This window comes from Dipodomys spectabilis, unplaced genomic scaffold (assembly GCF_019054845.1).
Source record: "Dipodomys spectabilis isolate Male_0828 unplaced genomic scaffold, ASM1905484v1 ptg000073l, whole genome shotgun sequence".
NCBI classification, from domain to species: Eukaryota; Metazoa; Chordata; class Mammalia; order Rodentia; family Heteromyidae; genus Dipodomys; species Dipodomys spectabilis.
Window position 1 is genome coordinate 3,228,282 of NW_024870750.1, and position 17,340 is coordinate 3,245,621.

A 17,340-nucleotide genomic window follows, 5' to 3' on the forward strand; every position below is an offset into this window, starting at 1 on the left:
CTTTCTTGCCACATTTTTAAGACGTACAGGTACTTTAAGAAAATGTTTCTGAAAAACTACATTTGAGGGAGTTTATGAGCTACAGCCAGGGCTGAGGCATTGCTAAGGGAATATGTTACCCTGGGATACTAATTAACTCCAAATATTGCATACAAATTAAGCCAGTAGCTGCTAAAAGAAGCAGCTCACAAAGGAGAGGGAGGGAGGAAATAAAATGACTTAAAAGAAAACTATTGTCTTCTGATTATAGGAAAAGGCATCATGGATATGGAAGGAACATTTTTCTCGCCATCCCAACCTTCTATTCTTTTTCTGGGAGCTTCTACCTTTTCTCTTTCCTTTAATCTTCTTGTCTCCATTATGGCTGTGAGTTTTTTGTGGATAGTGGGACTAGCAAAAGGGTCTCTTCCCACAGGGTCCTTCCTCTTGTCTATTTTTCTTTTTTTCTTCTTTTTGGTGCCAGGCCTGGGTCTTGATCTCAGGACCTGGTTGCTGTCCCTGAACTTCAAAACTGGTGTTCTACCACTTCAGCCATAGCTTTACTTCTGGGCTTGCTTTGAACCTTGATCCTCAGATCTTAACCTCCTGAGTAACTAGGATTATAGTCGTAAGTGGCCAGTGCCTGGGTTTTGTCTCTTTTTCTTGTGTTAAGAACATACATGGAATCTACTGTTGCAATAAAATTTTAAGTGCCCAGTACAGTATTGTTAACTCTGGGTATTACATTCTACAAAAGTTATCTAGAATCTATTCATTTTGCATAATTGAAACTTTATACCTTCTCTCTTCCTCCCTCCTCCCCCACCCCTGCAATCACCATTCTACCTCTGTTTCTGGAATTGGACTACAGTTGGAATCATGCAGTGTTTGCCTTTCTGTGAACAGTTTGTTTTTCTCTGCATAATGTCCTCTTAAGTTCTTCCACATCATCCCAGTGACGGGATTTTTTTTTCTCTCTTTCAAAGGCTGAATAATAATCTTTATTTTCTTTATCCACATTTTTATGTGGGTTTATACTGAAATCTACTAGGATCTAAGTAAGCTCTTTTCCTTTAAACAGCCAGGTGTGCCAAAATGGGATGCAGAGACATTTCTACTTAAGCCTAAATTTATACACATGTTATCTTCAGAGCCCCCTTAAAAAATGAAAGCCCATGTCTGTTGTACTGTGATTTGAACATCAACCTATTGGATTGACCTAATTGAGCTGCAGACTAAGCTAAGCATTACCAGCCACCAATATCATCCATGTGACGTTCAATTACTTGAACCCAATGCATATGTTCAACAAATAGCTTGCCAAGATATACACCTCGTACTAACTTGCTCCTAACCTGAGGATCACATAGTGCCAAGGCTGTTCTTAGATAAGGAAGAACACCCCTTATGCAATACCAGGATAGCTGCATTCACAAAATGCCAAATCACTAATGAGTATATGGGTCTGAGTTCTATTTTTAAAGTGTAGCCTTGAGCTTATTTACCAGTTTTCGTTTTTCTTTATTTCCTTTGTCTATATTCAACTTTTTATTTCTCTTTTTTCCATTTTACACATTTCCTTACTCTCTCAGTAAGAAATATTTTTTTAAAATACCTGTTGGAAACATTCTTGTGAGCCAACTATCATTAAAGAATGAATCTGGGAGTTTCTCTCTACTAGTTTCCTAGAGGTGGTACTTCTCACACAGAAGGAATGAAGTTGTATAAGAGAATTTGTGCAAGCAAAGCATGATGCTTCACTTAACCAAGAAAGAAATTAATACCAAATGTTCCTTGACCTCTAATTCTTTAGGACCTTGGTTTTAGAGAAGGAACTGAAATTTCACTGCTTCATCTCAAACATGTGGGAAAGGCACTGAATTGAAGGCAGGGCATGTGGTTTTGTGTCCAATACAATTCTCAGGCTGATTCCCCATGGGTACAACTTCTCCGCTTCAGACCCATCTTCAGTCAAACGGGAAAAGAGAAACCTATATGCTCTACCTTACCTTGTAGTTAGGAAGAATAACACAGCTTGCCCTTTTCATAGTAGAACAGGCTGTAATGAATCTGAACAAGTTCTCCATAGTAACGGTATTATTACTAATTTTTATCCATCCATGGAGATGAACCAAGTCTCTATCCCAGAACACAACAGGTTCCATATGCCCAGAATCAAATAGACTACACAGAAGCTCTACTGAGTATAGTGCAGGGGATTATACTCCACAAGAAATGAGAAAGCATCTAATTCAATCTACCCTCCCCATGGTAGACTACCCAGAAATTAGCTGATTTCCCACAAGCCCCTCTGTACACAGGGAACTGGCCACTGGGCCTGCTTCTACCATTGAATGTCTGTTTTGCTAGTGAAGCCCCCAAACAACCAATGGTGGCCCCATCATTCCATGGTCACAATCACAGACATGGAAAAGCAGTCCCCTGAATTATTCATGTTTGTGGCTGTGCCGGCACAGAACCAAATGGCACAGATAAATTATCTGGGAGTTCATCCATCCCCCCTCCTTCTAGATTGTTCCCTATGTTTTGGCAAGGTCATATGGTACACAGAAAGAATATCTTTTAACAACAAACATGTAAGACACTGTTGATAGACCTCTTGGACTTCAAATCATGCTACTTAAGAAAGCAAGCATACATGAAGATTGAGAGTTAATTTAATGTGTTATTTCTGGTGCATTTTTTTTTCCTTGCCAGCAACGTGAATTTAATAGAAGGTGAAACTAATAAAACTAGGAAGCTAAAGTATTTTATGCAAGATATATATACAAATCTGCTTATAATCCTTCTGTGTTGAGAGAGCTCAACAAAGTAAGTTTCCATGCTAAGTTGATGGTAGTTTGGATGCAAATATAGAATGAACCATAGCTCACAAGCCATAATCCCAAGAAGATAGCATGTGATCACAAGTAGTTATTCTTTGTTAAGATTTCTACTTCAAAGACAAGCATGCCTCAAAGGCAATGGCCAGTAGACCTAATACATATAAGGTAAACCAAGGAAAGGACAATGGAAAAATACGAAGTATTTACTCTACCTAGCCCAGCTACTCCTACTGAACATAGATGTTCTGTTTATAAATTGTAGCCCACGGTGATGGGAAATTCACTACAGAATAACCAAACACTGTGTGTTCACAGTTAGCTTGCAGCATGCCTTTTCTGCTCAGTACAAGAAGAAAAAAAATCTACTATCCAGCACATAGTAGGACTGACAGCCTGATAGCAGTGATGGAGCAAGAAATTGTTCTTTTTTTTTCTTCTGCCCCCTCAAATCAAAATAAACTAAGAATGTCATTGACTATCCGAATGACACCGAAGTCCAATTCAAAATTCATCTTCAGAGCTGTCGGCTAAGAGCATAACTCGGTCTTGCATGCTGTTGAATTCTCTCTGCTAGAGAAAGAAAAACAGAAAAGCATTAAACTGTGTCTGCTGCAGAACAAAGTGAAGAAAGCAGGCCCATATTTTAAGAGACAGTAACAAATGAAGCCAAGGCAGAGCAGCTGCAGTAGCTCATCCAAACCGCTGGGCACGTCAGCACTCTTCATGCACCATTAAACCCCATGTGCTTTATTAAGCAAATTAGGTAAGCCAAGAATGTTCTGAGACTGATTAGGTTTTGCTCTTCTTGGTTCCATACCTTTCTTTTATGCCTTTTGAAGCCGTTTCTCCTTCGGCGATTCATAACCTTAATGCTGTACAGCGCTCCCAGGATGAACAAGGCTCCAGCTATACCCACTCCTACGGGCACCAGCATCCCTGACATGTAGCCAGCCTGAAGAAAAGAAGAGACATGAATCAGGACATACAACAGACCACCGGCCCGGGTTCCTCCTTTCTGCTGGAGGGCAGCTTGTCTGCAGATGCTTGGAATCGTCCTGTCTGATTTGATAGAAAACAAAATGGAACCTAGAACACAGTTGCTTTATGAGGAAAAGACCACAGAAAAAGAGATATGACAAATACTTAGGAGTAAAGGCCAAAATATATCAGCTAGAACTACTAGCAGCCCCTCCAGCTACTTGCTTACACATATTTGTCAACATCAGTTTTTAGTGACAGAAATATAATTTGTATTAAAGATGGATGAAGCGAGCTTCTGAGAATGCCAAGACTATTAAGGTGCTATAAATTGAAAATAGCCTGAGTCAAACTTGAAGAGGGTCGAAGTGTTCTCTGGAATACTGTGTTCCTTGGAGGGTAAAAAGAGAGCCATTATTCCCTCCCCCTCTCTATTTCCCCCCACCTTCCCAGCTCTCTGTCGGTCTCTGTTTCTTGCCTGCATTATGCTAAGCTGGCTCCCACTGTCTCTTTGTCTCTGTCTCTCTCTCTGTTTCTCTCTGAAGCTGATTCTCTGTCTATTTCTCTCTGTGTCTCTAGGTCTGTGTCTGTCTCTGTCTCTCTCTTTCTGTTTCTCTCCTGCATTACAGTAAGCTGGAAGCATAGAAGAAAGGGCCTGCAAAGGAAAGAGGACTCATGTTAGATGCTGGAGCAAAGGCTTTGAAAACATGGGTACAAGGGAGAGTATGCACATAAAGTGGATGAGTTGATTTCCATGAATAAGATAATCTGCCCAGAGAACAAGACCAAAGTTGGAGGTTGCGGTGGAACTGTGCATGGACCCCATCTGAAAGAAAATCAGTGGCAGAAAAGAGCATAAGATCATTGGCAACAACATCAGAATCTCCAGAAGAGCCTGGAGATATCAAACTGGTCTTCATTTCCTCAAAGGTTACTGTGGATATCTCAGTGCTAAGAAAGCAGCAGGATCTCCATATAACCCTGGGCTGAGTAATTAACTCAAGACCCACACAAAGCTGAGAGCAAGGCCATTGTACTAAAGGTGATCCCTGCACCTTGACCAGTAAGACTCCTATGAGCTACAGGGGTATGAAAAATGTATAAAAACTGAAATAAGTAGCAAGGCATTGCTAGGCATGAAGACCATAAGTCTGGCCATTTATGTGACCACGGCTTTTTTTCATTTATCTTTTGTCCTTTCTTTTTTTTTATTATCTTTAGGTAATTGTTATTTGACTGTTTCTTAAAATTCTAATGTAACACACACTATTCCCTAGTATCTTTCAGAATGATCCAAAGACAAAAGAGACACAGAATAAAAATTTCCAAAATACGCTGAAGTTTGCAGGTTCTGATGCTTTCCCAACATTTTCCCAACATGTCCAGAATTGAATCAAAAGAACAGATGAGACATTACAAAACTACAGCACCCTCTGCCTGTGCTCAGTCTCCAGTTCTGCCTCCCAGACTCTTTTCTTTTCTTTTCTTTTCTTTTTGTCAGTCAGGGGCTTGAACTCTGGGCCTGGGCCCTGCCCCTCAGCTATTCAACTCAAGGCTAGCACTCTACCACTTGAGCCACAGTGCCACTTCTGGCTTTTTCTACTTATGTGGTACTGAGAATCAAATCCAGAGCCTCATGCATGCAAGGCAAGCACTCTACCACTGAACCACCTTCCCAGCCCTGCTCCTAGACTCTTAAAGCAAAAGCTGGAAAAATTTTAGAATAATAGCATTTTCATCAGCATTCTATTTCCCCACCCCCCAAAAAAAGCTCAGTCATTTTTCAACAAATTAATTCACTTTGTAGAAGCCTCAGCTTTTTCTAAACTTCTTCCAGATCTGCTTATGGCTTCTAAGAACTCCATAGTTTTCCATGTAGGGAAACATTTGATAACAGGAAATCATGGTGCTCTCACCAGGAATGTGGGATTCTTTAAAATCATCATTTCCAGTGTATATAAACTGTGTGAATGTATGTGCAAACCATGATGAATGACCACCTTTAAGCCATCTATTAGGCTTTTGAGAGGTGGATATTCAGAAGATCAACTTTTAGAAGATCAACTTGATCAGTCCCTAGGTGGATCTTGTCTAGCTATACAACTGCATCCCACACCAACAACATGAATCTCCAAAATATGTGACTCTTTTCAGGTTACACACACACACACATACACACACACACACACACACACACACACACACACTCCTTCCCCACATTGTGTGGTAGCATCTGCCTTGATTTCAAAGCACAAGTAAACTGAGCACTTGCTCGGCTTTTTCATACACAGCTAGTACTCTACTTCTTAAGCCACACCTCCAGTCCAAAGCTAGTCTTTACTACACAATTTAAACTTCCATATAACTTCAATGTGGAAACACAGTTTTGATGCAGAAATGTATTAATAAATAGTCCAGAAAAGATTTGCCTACAAAGCATTACCAACTTAGACATTTAACCAGGAATGTTAAAGTTACTGAAGGTGATTGCCCTTCAATATTCATTTTTTCCTTTCTCTATACAACTAGGAAGCTTCCAGTTTAGGGATAGAGACATCATATAGATTATTTCTCCTTCCTTACTTTTTAGGAAGGTAAGGAAGTGATAAGTTTCCCCAAGAAGATAATATGTTCGTGACACATGAAAATTTGGGGCATGCTCTTTAAATGGGTACTTTCTTTGTCTTTCTCTCCCTTTAAGAATGACAAAATGCCTTAATCACCATTTAAGAAGGAAGGATTGGAGGTGCTGATCCAAGTGGTAGAGTGCCTACATAGCAAGCATGAGGCATTGAGTTCAAACTCTACTACAGCCAGAGAGACAGAGACCGAAACAGAGGCAAAGGCAGAGACACAGAGAGACAGAGAAAAGAAAAGAACATTGCTAGCCTCTTTTTCTCTCCTCACTTACAGTTATAATGTGAACATACCTAAGGTGGAACTGCCATCCACAACCATAAGGCGACCTTGGAAAGGTCACAAATAGTGGACTGAACACCAAATAGAAGCAACTTGAGCCCCTGTCACTACCTCACTCCCCATTAGCCCTTGACTTTTCAACTCTATATGAATAAATGAAAAACAAACCTCCCTCTTCCGTTAGCTATTGTCATCGAAGGTATCTGTCACCAATAGTTAATCTTAATCTTACTATAGAAAAGATAAACAACAACAAAAGGAATAATTCTTAACTTTTTCTAGAGTCCATGTAGCTGAGACTCAGTATTAGAGCATTTAATGAAACTAAACTGAGATATCCCAAATATGTAGTGTAGTTTTTACTTCCAAGGGATTCTGTAACTATCACCAATAGAGATAATAGTTAACATGCTCAAATAGTTTCCAAAGATGATGACTATATATACATATTTATTATTACCTGAAGATACACACACATATATAATATATAATTATCTAGAGATGCACACACACATACACATATATACTGTAATAAATTTTGCAATATCAAATTCCAAAGCAAGCTACATGCCACCACCTATTACTTAGTTCTTTTTCTCATCCTTTCTCGTGACCCAGGATACTTTCCATAGTAAGATGACATGCAGATTTCTACATTAGCATGCCAAAGTTAGTTTAATTTTCATTATATTATCATTATTTCATCATATTATATTTTCTCCTGAACTATAAAAAACCATCATCAACATAAATATATATTCAGTTCTATGCTTTTGAGCTTTGCTTCGCCCTCAGTGTTTCTCGGTCCATCAAATATGATCATGGTACATTTGCAAAACAAATCCATCACATGTACCACAATGGCCTCCGCTGACCTCAACAACTTGAAAGCTCCAACACCACTTTAAACATACATGAACATAGTTTCAGCCTGAAACACTATCTATATGCTAATATTTCCTGAAAAGCAGAAAAATAAGAGTATTGATATACTTATATAATTTTAATTATAATCTAGTGTTTTCTTTTATACTTTAACATTAAACTAATAAAATACATAGTAATAATTCAAAATGGGTAAACTAACTTTGAATAATAAAGAATATACAGAAAGCTATAAACAAAAAAAATATAGTAGGGGCTGGGAAGGTGGCTCAGCGGTAGAGCACTTGCCTTGCACGCATGAGGCCCTGGGTTCGATTCCTCAGCACCACATAAGCAAAAAGAAAAAAGCCGGAAGTGGCGCTGTGGCTCAAGTGGTAGAGCACTAGCCTTGAGCTGAAGAGCTGAGGGACTGCCCAGGCCCAGAGTTCAGGCCCCATGACCGGACCCCCCCAAAAAAGGAAAAGATTTCCATTTAACTTAAAGCTCCAGTTAACTCTGAGCTGGGCTATGATAATGGAATCTGACATCGCTATCTCAGGAATTCTGGACTCTTATAGATATTTTTATGAGTAATTCCAGCTTAAAATTGCAACTAACCAAAAGTGAAAACTTAGGCTTGAAAGTCAAAAGAAAAAGAAAATATAAACCTGGAAGGGAATTAATATTATCAATCATTATGTAGCCAGAATTAATACAACCATAAGAAAATATTTTTCCATAGTTGGCCATTCAAGTCACCTCATTAATATTATTTAGAAGCAGAACAACAATAAGCTACATATGCAGAATAATTTTTGTCTCACACTGGAACAAGTGATGCCAGAAAGAGCTGGATAACATTACTGAAATTTCCTAGAATTCCAAGATATTGTCTAATGGAGCATATCAAACAAAGAAAAATTCTAAGTTCTGTAAGAATAAATAATGCTCCAATGAATAAGGTGTCTCGTATGTTCTACATGAGAACGGAAAGGGAAGATCTTTCTTGTTAGGCCCTGTATCTTTGGACAGATCACCAGGATCAGAATAAACTAAGCCTCACCCCTACTTGACATACATTTGGTTTCACGAAACTACATGCCATTCAAGATAACCCCAAAGAAAAAGACTTTTCTTACCTTGTCCTTTAGTTTTTCCATCCAGCTTCTCACTAAGGAAAATAAGAGAATAAAATTTAAGTAGCCATCTTTTCATTCTATTTCATGTATTAAGTTCATTTGGCATATTGAATTTTTTTTCTGTATACAGTGAATGCATCAACATTATTAACATCATGATAGGAAGGGTCTGTTTTATTTCCATTTATCTAGAAATTTAACAAAGGGCACAAACATCCCTCTCACTGCCACTAGATCAACAGAGAATATTTTTGTTTATCAAATGGCTTTTCTATTATTCTTGAATGCTTTTGAGAGAGGTCTCTCAAAAGATGCAGAAAATCACCTTTAAAGTATCACACTGGTTTTCTCAGATTTTTTTCTTTAGCCCTATTCCTTGTCTTTCATTCTTTTTAAGCTCAGTGAGAATGATGCTTTTGGAGCACGGTCAGAGAGTAGAGACTAAGTCAGAGAAAGCACTGGGAAACCCAGGGCACCCCAGCACTGCTACAAAGAGAAGCATTCACAACCATCTTTGAAGATGAAAGAATGGGAGCAAAGACAAGACTTTCCTGCCTTTGTGAAATTCTGACATAGAATTTTGTTTTGTTTTTTGTTTTTTTGCCAGTCGTGGGGCTTGAACTCTGGGTCTGGGCGCTGTCCCTCAGCTCTTCAGCTCAAGGCTAGTGCTCTACCATTTGAGCCACAGCGCCACTTCCGGCTTTTTTCTTTTTGCTTATGTGGTGCTGGGAATCGAACCCAGGGCCTCAGGCATACAAGGCAAGCACTCTACCACTGAGCCACCTTCCCAGCCACATGCTTCCATTTTTGACTCATACTTCCTCCTACTGTTTGTATCCATAGTTCCAAATCACTGTAAACCTGATCTGGATAGAATTACAAGATGGATGTAGTCCTCCCTATTGGTTTTCATAAACAATACTTGATTATTTATTATTTATAGCAATTATGCTATAAAAATTCTATGTCAGGGGCTGCGAAGGTGGCTCAGTGGTAGAGTGCTTGCCTTGCAAGCAGGAAGCCCTGGGTTCGATTCCTCAGCACCACATAAACAGAAAAAGCCAGAAGTGGTGCTGTGGCTCCAGTGGTAGAGCGCTAGCCTTGAGCTGAAGAGCTGAGGGACAGCGCCCAGGCTGAGTTCAAGCCCCACAACCTGACCCAAAAAACAACAACAATAAAAAAAAATGGAAGCATGTGTTAGAATAGCCATCTAAAGAGTGGTAGTGAGCATATTACCCTTCACTGCCTTTAAGATGACACTGCTGCTTCAACATTGAAGAAAAATTCATGTTGTAAAATGCCAAAATAAAAGAGAAGTAAACAGAAAAACCTATCCTCCTTTTACTTTTATTATTAAACAAATAACTAAAAAAATTTAGTAGCATTAAGGGGCTTTCATTTTGAATATCTACATAAGTATACATTACATTATACCTTGATCAGAGAATTAAAGAAGATTATCTTTATGGGGGGGAAAATGGGGAAAACAATTCATTGTAAGACTTCGATTGCCATTGCCATATTCCATAGGGGAAACTGAGTATCTACAGGTCCATTATTCCTCCAAAATCACGCAATGAAATCAGTGGTGGGCCCACCTACAGAACACTAGTTCTTGCCTCACTGCTGAGATTCCTGGACTTGCTTCTTCTGACCTTCACAAACCCTGGTCTTTTCCTGATTTGCCATCTGTCTTTGCTTGAGCCCCAGTTGTGACAGCAGGCGATATGAGGCAAGAACAAAGCTGAATGGTCCTGACAAGTTCTTTGCATGAGATAATGAAGCTAAGAACTTAGGGAGGTAGATGAGACGATACCTCCACCGTGGGGAAAAGTGATAATATAAGGGATCAGAGGGAAGTATGACTCCTAGGTTGTCAAATCAGGCTTGAATTCAGTGATTGTTCACTGGATAACCATGAGCAAGTGTCTTAGCTGCTCTGAGTCTCAGTATTGTTCATTTCTCTTTATTTATGACAGTAGTTTTACAGTCTACATTTATCCCAGACATACACATAAATTCCCTTCCACAAAAGTGGGAAAGTATGGTAGCCAGAGATTTGCTACTTTTCTGAGTCAGTAATTAAGACTTCTTGATCACCACACACACACACACACACACACACACACACACACACACACACACACACACACACACACACACACACACACACACACACACACACGTGCATGTATACTGATCCTAGGCTTGAACTAATTAGGACGTGGGTGCTTGCTGTCCCTGAGTTTTTGTTCAAAGCCAGGATTCTACCATTTGAGCCACGGTTCCACTTCTGGCCTTTGGTGGTTAATTGAAGATATGAGTCTCACAAACTTTCCTGCCTGGGCTGGTTTTGAACTACAACCTTCAGATCTCAGCCTCCTCAGTAGCTAGGATTATAGGCATGAGCCACTGGTACCTGGCCTCATAAACTTTTTACAAGGTAGATATTATTATACCCAGTTTATAGATTAAGTTTACAACGAAACCACCCCAGAGCTGAGCCAGAACTGGAATGGTAGCACTGACAGTTCTAGAGCCTATTCAAGGTTTCACTTCTAGAGAGAATGAATATGAGCCAGGACAACCATATCAGAGTGCACACAAGGCTTTGTGGGTTTTCTGGCCGTAGAAATCTACCCAGAATAGGAGATGTGTATTAGCTCACCTGCTACTCTGCCTCTTGTTTTACTTCTCTTCCCTGGCCCCCGCTTTCTTTGGCAAATGTCTTCTTCCATTTGCTTCGGTGTGTATGACTGAACTCTAGCTCTCATTCTGCCTCTGTATGTCATGTAGTAATTCTTTCCTCCTTTGTTCTCTTTCTCTCAGATTATGAGTGTGCACACACATGCACACACATGAGCCTGTGAGTCTACTGCTCTCTATATGTACCTTCCTCTTCTCTCTCTATGGTCTTTCTGTGTCCACATGAGTGGGATTGGGGTAAAGAGATATAGGTAGATAGGTGGGCTCCTGGCTCTCCCAGTTATATATATTATATTTCTTTGTTTCACACTAGCCCATGAGTTCTCCAGCTTGGTTTCATGGGTCAGGGTTGCCACACCCAGGATGCTCCATTGGGCAGCTGAGTAGCAGGCATTCTGAGGTAAAACTGAAGAACAGTGTGAAGGTCAGATACACAGTCATCCTATTAAAAAGACACACCACCTGCTGGTGGCTCAAACCTGTAATCCTAGCTACTCAGAAGGCTGAGATCTCAGGACCATGGTTTAAAGCCAGTCTGGGCAGGAAAGCCCATGAGACTCTTATTTCCAAAAATGTACCCACCCACCCCCCCCCCCAGAAAAAGCTGGAAGTGGAGCTCTGGCTCAAGTGGTAGAGCATTAGCCTTGAACAAAGAAGAAACACAGGGACAGCACCTAGGCCCTGAGTTCAAGCCCCAAGACTGATAAAAAAAAAAAAAAAAGATATGTGAAAATGGAACTAGGTAATTTGAGGAGATGGATGATGAATGGAGTCAGGATCCATGTGGGGGAATATTGGAGGGGAGTGACAATGATCAAGATGCGCTGTACTCATAAATTGCCATGTTGAATTGAAACTCCTCTGTTCAACTACTTACACATACTAAAAGTTCTTTTTAAAAGACAATAGAAAGACAGAAGCAGACGCTTAGGAAGACTATAATGAAGTTTACTCCAAATATGTGGAATGGAAAGTCAATAGACTCTTGGTAAATGGTTCCAGAAAGACTGCTGCTGAGGAGAACCTGTATGCATAGGTTCAGGAGGATCAGTGTTCAGTGCCCTTCTGAGAATGCATGATCCATTGTTCCCTTAACACCACCCAGCTGCTGTTAAGATCCGCCACGTTTCAACAAGTCTTAGATTTTCACTTGTTCACTTAAAGTAAGAACAACCACTTTTACCTTACTTTATAGGCATGATTTGCTTTTGGAAAGGCAGATTTTTACGGGACAGGAAGCATTTAGAATATCATGAAATTAATTAAACAAAAGTGACAACAATGTGGAACTGAGAGTTTCTCTGCATCGAGTGAGCTGCATGATTTTTGTTCATAAATTTTCTTTTGATTGTTATTTATTTTTAGCATGCTTGATCCTAACAACATGAAACAAGAAGTCGCTGTAACAAATATCACAACTTTAATAGCTTAAAAAACAAAAATGGGCCGGGTGCCAGTGGCTCACACCTGTAATCCTAACCACTCAGGAGGCTGAGATCCGAAGATCGCAGTTCAAAGCCAGCCTGGGAAAGTCTGTGAAACTCATATCTCCGATAACCCACCAGAAAACCGGAAATGGTGCTATGGCTCAAGTGGTAGAGCACTGGTTTTGAGCTGAAGAGCTGAGGGAGAGTGCCCAGGCCCATGGTTCAAGCCCCATGACCGACCAAACAGACAAAACAAAGCAAAATGAAAAAAATGTATTATCCTATATTTCTGAAGGAAATAAGTTCAAAAGCAATTTCATGGGCTAAAGCCAAGGTGTCAGTAAAGTTAGTTTTTTCTGGCATAAAATGTGGGTCCTTGCCTTTTCCAGAATCTGTGTACTTTCCACTTGGAGCTCTTTCTGGAAGGTGGGTAGTTTATTAGAGATGAGTCTCTTTTTCTCTCTGTCTATCTGTCTCTGTCTGTCTCTGTCTGTCTCTTTCTCTTTCTCTGTCTCTGTCTATGTTTCTCTGTCTCTGTCTCTGTCTGTCTCTCTGTCTCTGTCTGTCTCTCTCTCTCTTTCTCTTTCTCTGTCTCTTTCATAAGGACCACTGTGCAATAGTCTTCTATTCTGTAGGTCCTTAATTCAGTCATATCTGCTAGATCTCCTTTGCCCGCTAAGATATCATGAGCTCTAGAAATTAGGAACATTTGATTGAAGGACCATTATTCTGTCTTCCACATATGAAGTTTTTCCTCATCTCTGAAGTCTGTTCTACACAGCTCCTCAAGCATTCTCAGCAGCAGCAAGGAGTCCCCAGTACAATCCATGCATTACTATCCCCTTTCTTGGTGTTGCATCTGCCCAACCTCACTTCCTTACTCCTCTCCACACTTCCTGGAATCACTTCCCAAGTAAACTCCTTACCAACAAATCCTGTCTCAGGAACTGCTTTTAGGGAGAACCTAAACTAGGGCAGTAGTCTAATATAGGCAAGCTGGCCCTTTGCCATAGTAATTTTACTCATTTTTGTGCCTTAAAATAAACTATTGAGTGAACAGGAGAAAAGACATAAGGAAGGCAGCCATGCTAATCAAGTCTAAAATAGTAGCCATTTCCATTTATCTAAATTAATTCTAACTGAATAATTTCATGCTACCTGGATTTATAAAACAGACACTTTCTATGTAGTATTTTATAAAGTATATTTATTATATAGGTAGGTTCACTGAACTTACATTCAGTTTTGAAAGACTTATACAGACTCTTTAATCAAATATTCAATATCACTTACACCTTTCAATAATGTGGGAACTTGCATTTATCTTAGTTAAATATATGTTCTGCCTAAATAAAAAATGAAGTATTAAAACATAGTCCTCTGTTCAAAGCATTTGCAACAATGTCAATAAAGGAATACCAGCTTCTCCTTGTTACTTAACCATACACAAGTGCCCTTTCTAACCCAAGAATTAAACAAAGCTTTTTTTCTAACTTACATAACATACTTAAGAATAATAAAAACCTGCCAGTTTTTAAGTATTGTAGGCATGTTTTTAAAGAACATCGAGTTTTTCTAGCTATGACTTATTCTCTAATGATGCTAAATTTACCTGCTTTTAAAAAAATCACACAGAAACTCTAACTGTAATCACTTGCTCTTCACATAATTACAGCACAGCAAGATTCTGATGAATAGAATGACCTACTTCTTTACATAGGCTAAGTGAGCAGTAATCAGGCACCCAAGAAGCAATTAATTCTGAAGGCTCTGAACTGATATTTACAGAAAATGGTGCAAAGAACCCAGATACCCTAAATCTACTGTCAAGTAATGGTAAGAATGCCTTTACAGTGAGCTTAGGAATTGCTATCAGGAAGATTCAAAGGTCTTAAAATCAGCTCCATAACCTTTCACTGTTATTAACACTACAGATGCCAAAGATATACTATATTGACACAAGCTTGTGAACTGGTGGTATGAATTTCAACCGTATGGAAGTAAATAATGCACAAATGAAGGAGGAAAGCGTCTCTCATTGGGTCTTCCTTTCTCTCTTTCAAAAAGAAAGTAGAATATACGAAATTGCTTCCCACCGTTCATTAGAAGAGAAAACAATTTGTCACAGTCCCACTCTACACCAGATAGGAAGATGCACAAGGACTGCTTCTCCTCTAAGCCATCCTGAAAGTTCTACCAAATATTGAGATTTGGAATCGCTTTGCTATTTAACAGCATCAAGACCACACTAAAGTTCTAAAATTCTCATCCTCATGAAGTGTCTCCTCTCTTGTGTACTGTCTGGTCTTCTATCCTTTAGTGAAAAAGAAAAAACTTTATTCTTTTTGATTTGTTATTTTTAGAGATAGCTATTATTTTATTATTTACTATTTTAATAGATACATAATTATACATAATTATAGGCACCATTTATTAAGTTGATACATTTATATAGTACTGATCAAATCAAGGTAATTATTTCCCTCTCTTGAAACATTTATCACTTCTTTGTGTTTTCTTTGTAAAGTGCATAGTAAAGTCATAAAAATTATTTTAGCATGTACATATTATATTTTAATACACAAATCTGTAGCCTTCCTGTGCTGGAGAACATTAAAACTTAGTTCTCCAATATAACTATATTTTAATATCTGTTATGCAACCTCCCTTTATCTCTCATCCTCCTACCCTTCTCAGTCCCTGGTAATTACCATTCTATTCTCTCCTTCTAGGAGACCTTCTGCAGATTCCGTATGTCAGTGGGGCCATGGGGTACTTGTCTTTCTGTGCTCAGTTAACATCACTGAACATTGTGACCTCCAGTTCTACCCATGTTGTCTAAAGGACAGGGTTTCTTCTCTGATGGCTGAGTAAACATTCTGTTGCACAAGTGGAACACCTGTTCTCCACACATTCTCCCATCAGTAGACTGCTCAGCTGATTCCATATCGTGACTAGAGTGAACAGTGCTGTAATAGATATCAGAGTTAAGGTTTTTCTTTACTATGTTTGTTTCATTTCCTGTTGGATATATATATATACACGTATATATATGTATATACAGTAAACAGAATAGCTGTATCTCTTATTTTTAAAAGACTGTTGGCTGTTTTCTGAAGTTCATTATCATCAAACCCCTATGCAAAGTCAAGTTTGTGAGAAAACAGAACCACTGATCTAAACTCTGCCATCCCAAGATACAGGTGAGGCTTTAATCATAAAGTCCACCAGTCATATGCACTGTCCCTCTCACCTTCAACTTTACTTTAGATCACTTTAGGTTCAAGACAGGGCCCTCAAACATCCTTTTTCTTTATATGAACTTTGAAACTTCCACTGACTAAAAAATCGCCACTTGGTCATAGGGCTGAGTAAAGAGAGCTTTGCCTAGTGACCTCGTTTTCCTGTGTCCCTTTTCTAGTGTTTCTACTTACTCACATAAAGTTCCAACATCCCTTGTGCTTTGCCACAGCCAACAGAAGACATCAAATAGAACACTAGATGGGTGCTATAAATTAATTTTCTCAATAGATGTTGTTTTTTCCACAGGGATCTTATGTGCACTAAATTGCAGAAGAGTCACTACAGATGATCAGTTTCCCGTGTGCTTAAGCTACACACACCAAGAGTTTCAGCAGTCTGGAATAGTGTCACATGTTCATTTTTGAGATGGTGAGCTTGGGGCTTCGATTCTTGCATCATGAAGGCAAGGCAAGCCTGGACTAAAGTGTCTCTTCCCCCCTCTCCCTACAAGGAAGAAAGGTACTGCTTTCCTATTTCTCTGGTCTGGAGGAGGGCCTACTTTTCCAGACCTTCCTTCATTGACAGGCAGCTTTTCCAGAAGGCCTTCTTTGCTCAAAAGTTGCATGTTTTCTACTACAAGAAGAAGTAGCGTAAACACTAGAACTTATTGGTATAGGCAGGAACTTACTGAGTGGAATTCTAGGAGCCCAGGAACTCCGCATATAAAACAGACAATTAACAAATGTGATTACATCAAGCTAAAAAGCTTTTGCACAGCTATGGGTATAGTTACTAAGCTAAAAAGATATCCTACAGAATGAAAGATCTTTGGCAGCCAGAATATATACATGTGGCTCAAAACGAAACCCCAATTAATGTATAGGTAAAGGAACTAAATAGATATTTATCAGAAGAAAAAATAAAAATAGCCAATAACACATGAGTTAACACTCAACATTGCTGGCCATTAAGAAAGTGCAAATAAAAGTAACAGTAAGAGTCCATCTCATTCCAGTTCCAAAGACCATTATCAAAAATATAAACAACAAATGCTTCAGGAAGTGGGGGGAAAGGGATCCTATTATTTTGTTGGTGGGATTGTAAACTAGTGCAATCACTACAAAAGGTAGGATAGAGATGCCTCAAAAAGTAAATTAAAATAGAATTACCCCAGGATCTAGTGATCCCACTCTTGGACATTTATATTAAAGCTTACTAGTCAGGATACAATAAGGACAC

The 17,340-nt window shown here is 39.2% G+C and overlaps 1 protein-coding gene across 2 annotated transcripts in view; it reads right to left on the reverse strand.

The window, feature by feature from the left end:
• Positions 1 to 2,529: 2,529 nt before the first annotated feature.
• Positions 2,530 to 17,340, reverse strand: part of Armh4 (armadillo like helical domain containing 4) — a 108,898-nt gene continuing 94,087 nt past the window's right edge. The window contains exons 6-8 of one of the 2 annotated variants that reach the window (XM_042682553.1): positions 8,726 to 8,757; positions 3,643 to 3,777; positions 2,530 to 3,392 (exon numbers count right to left, since the gene is read on the reverse strand). In XM_042682553.1, coding sequence (XP_042538487.1) covers positions 3,327 to 3,392; positions 3,643 to 3,777; positions 8,726 to 8,757 — 233 coding nt within the window. In that variant the 3' untranslated portion in view covers positions 2,530 to 3,326. Of the gene's footprint in view, positions 3,396 to 3,642; positions 3,778 to 8,725; positions 8,758 to 17,340 lie in introns of both variants that reach the window. The other variant, XM_042682551.1, reaches the window with a different exon arrangement.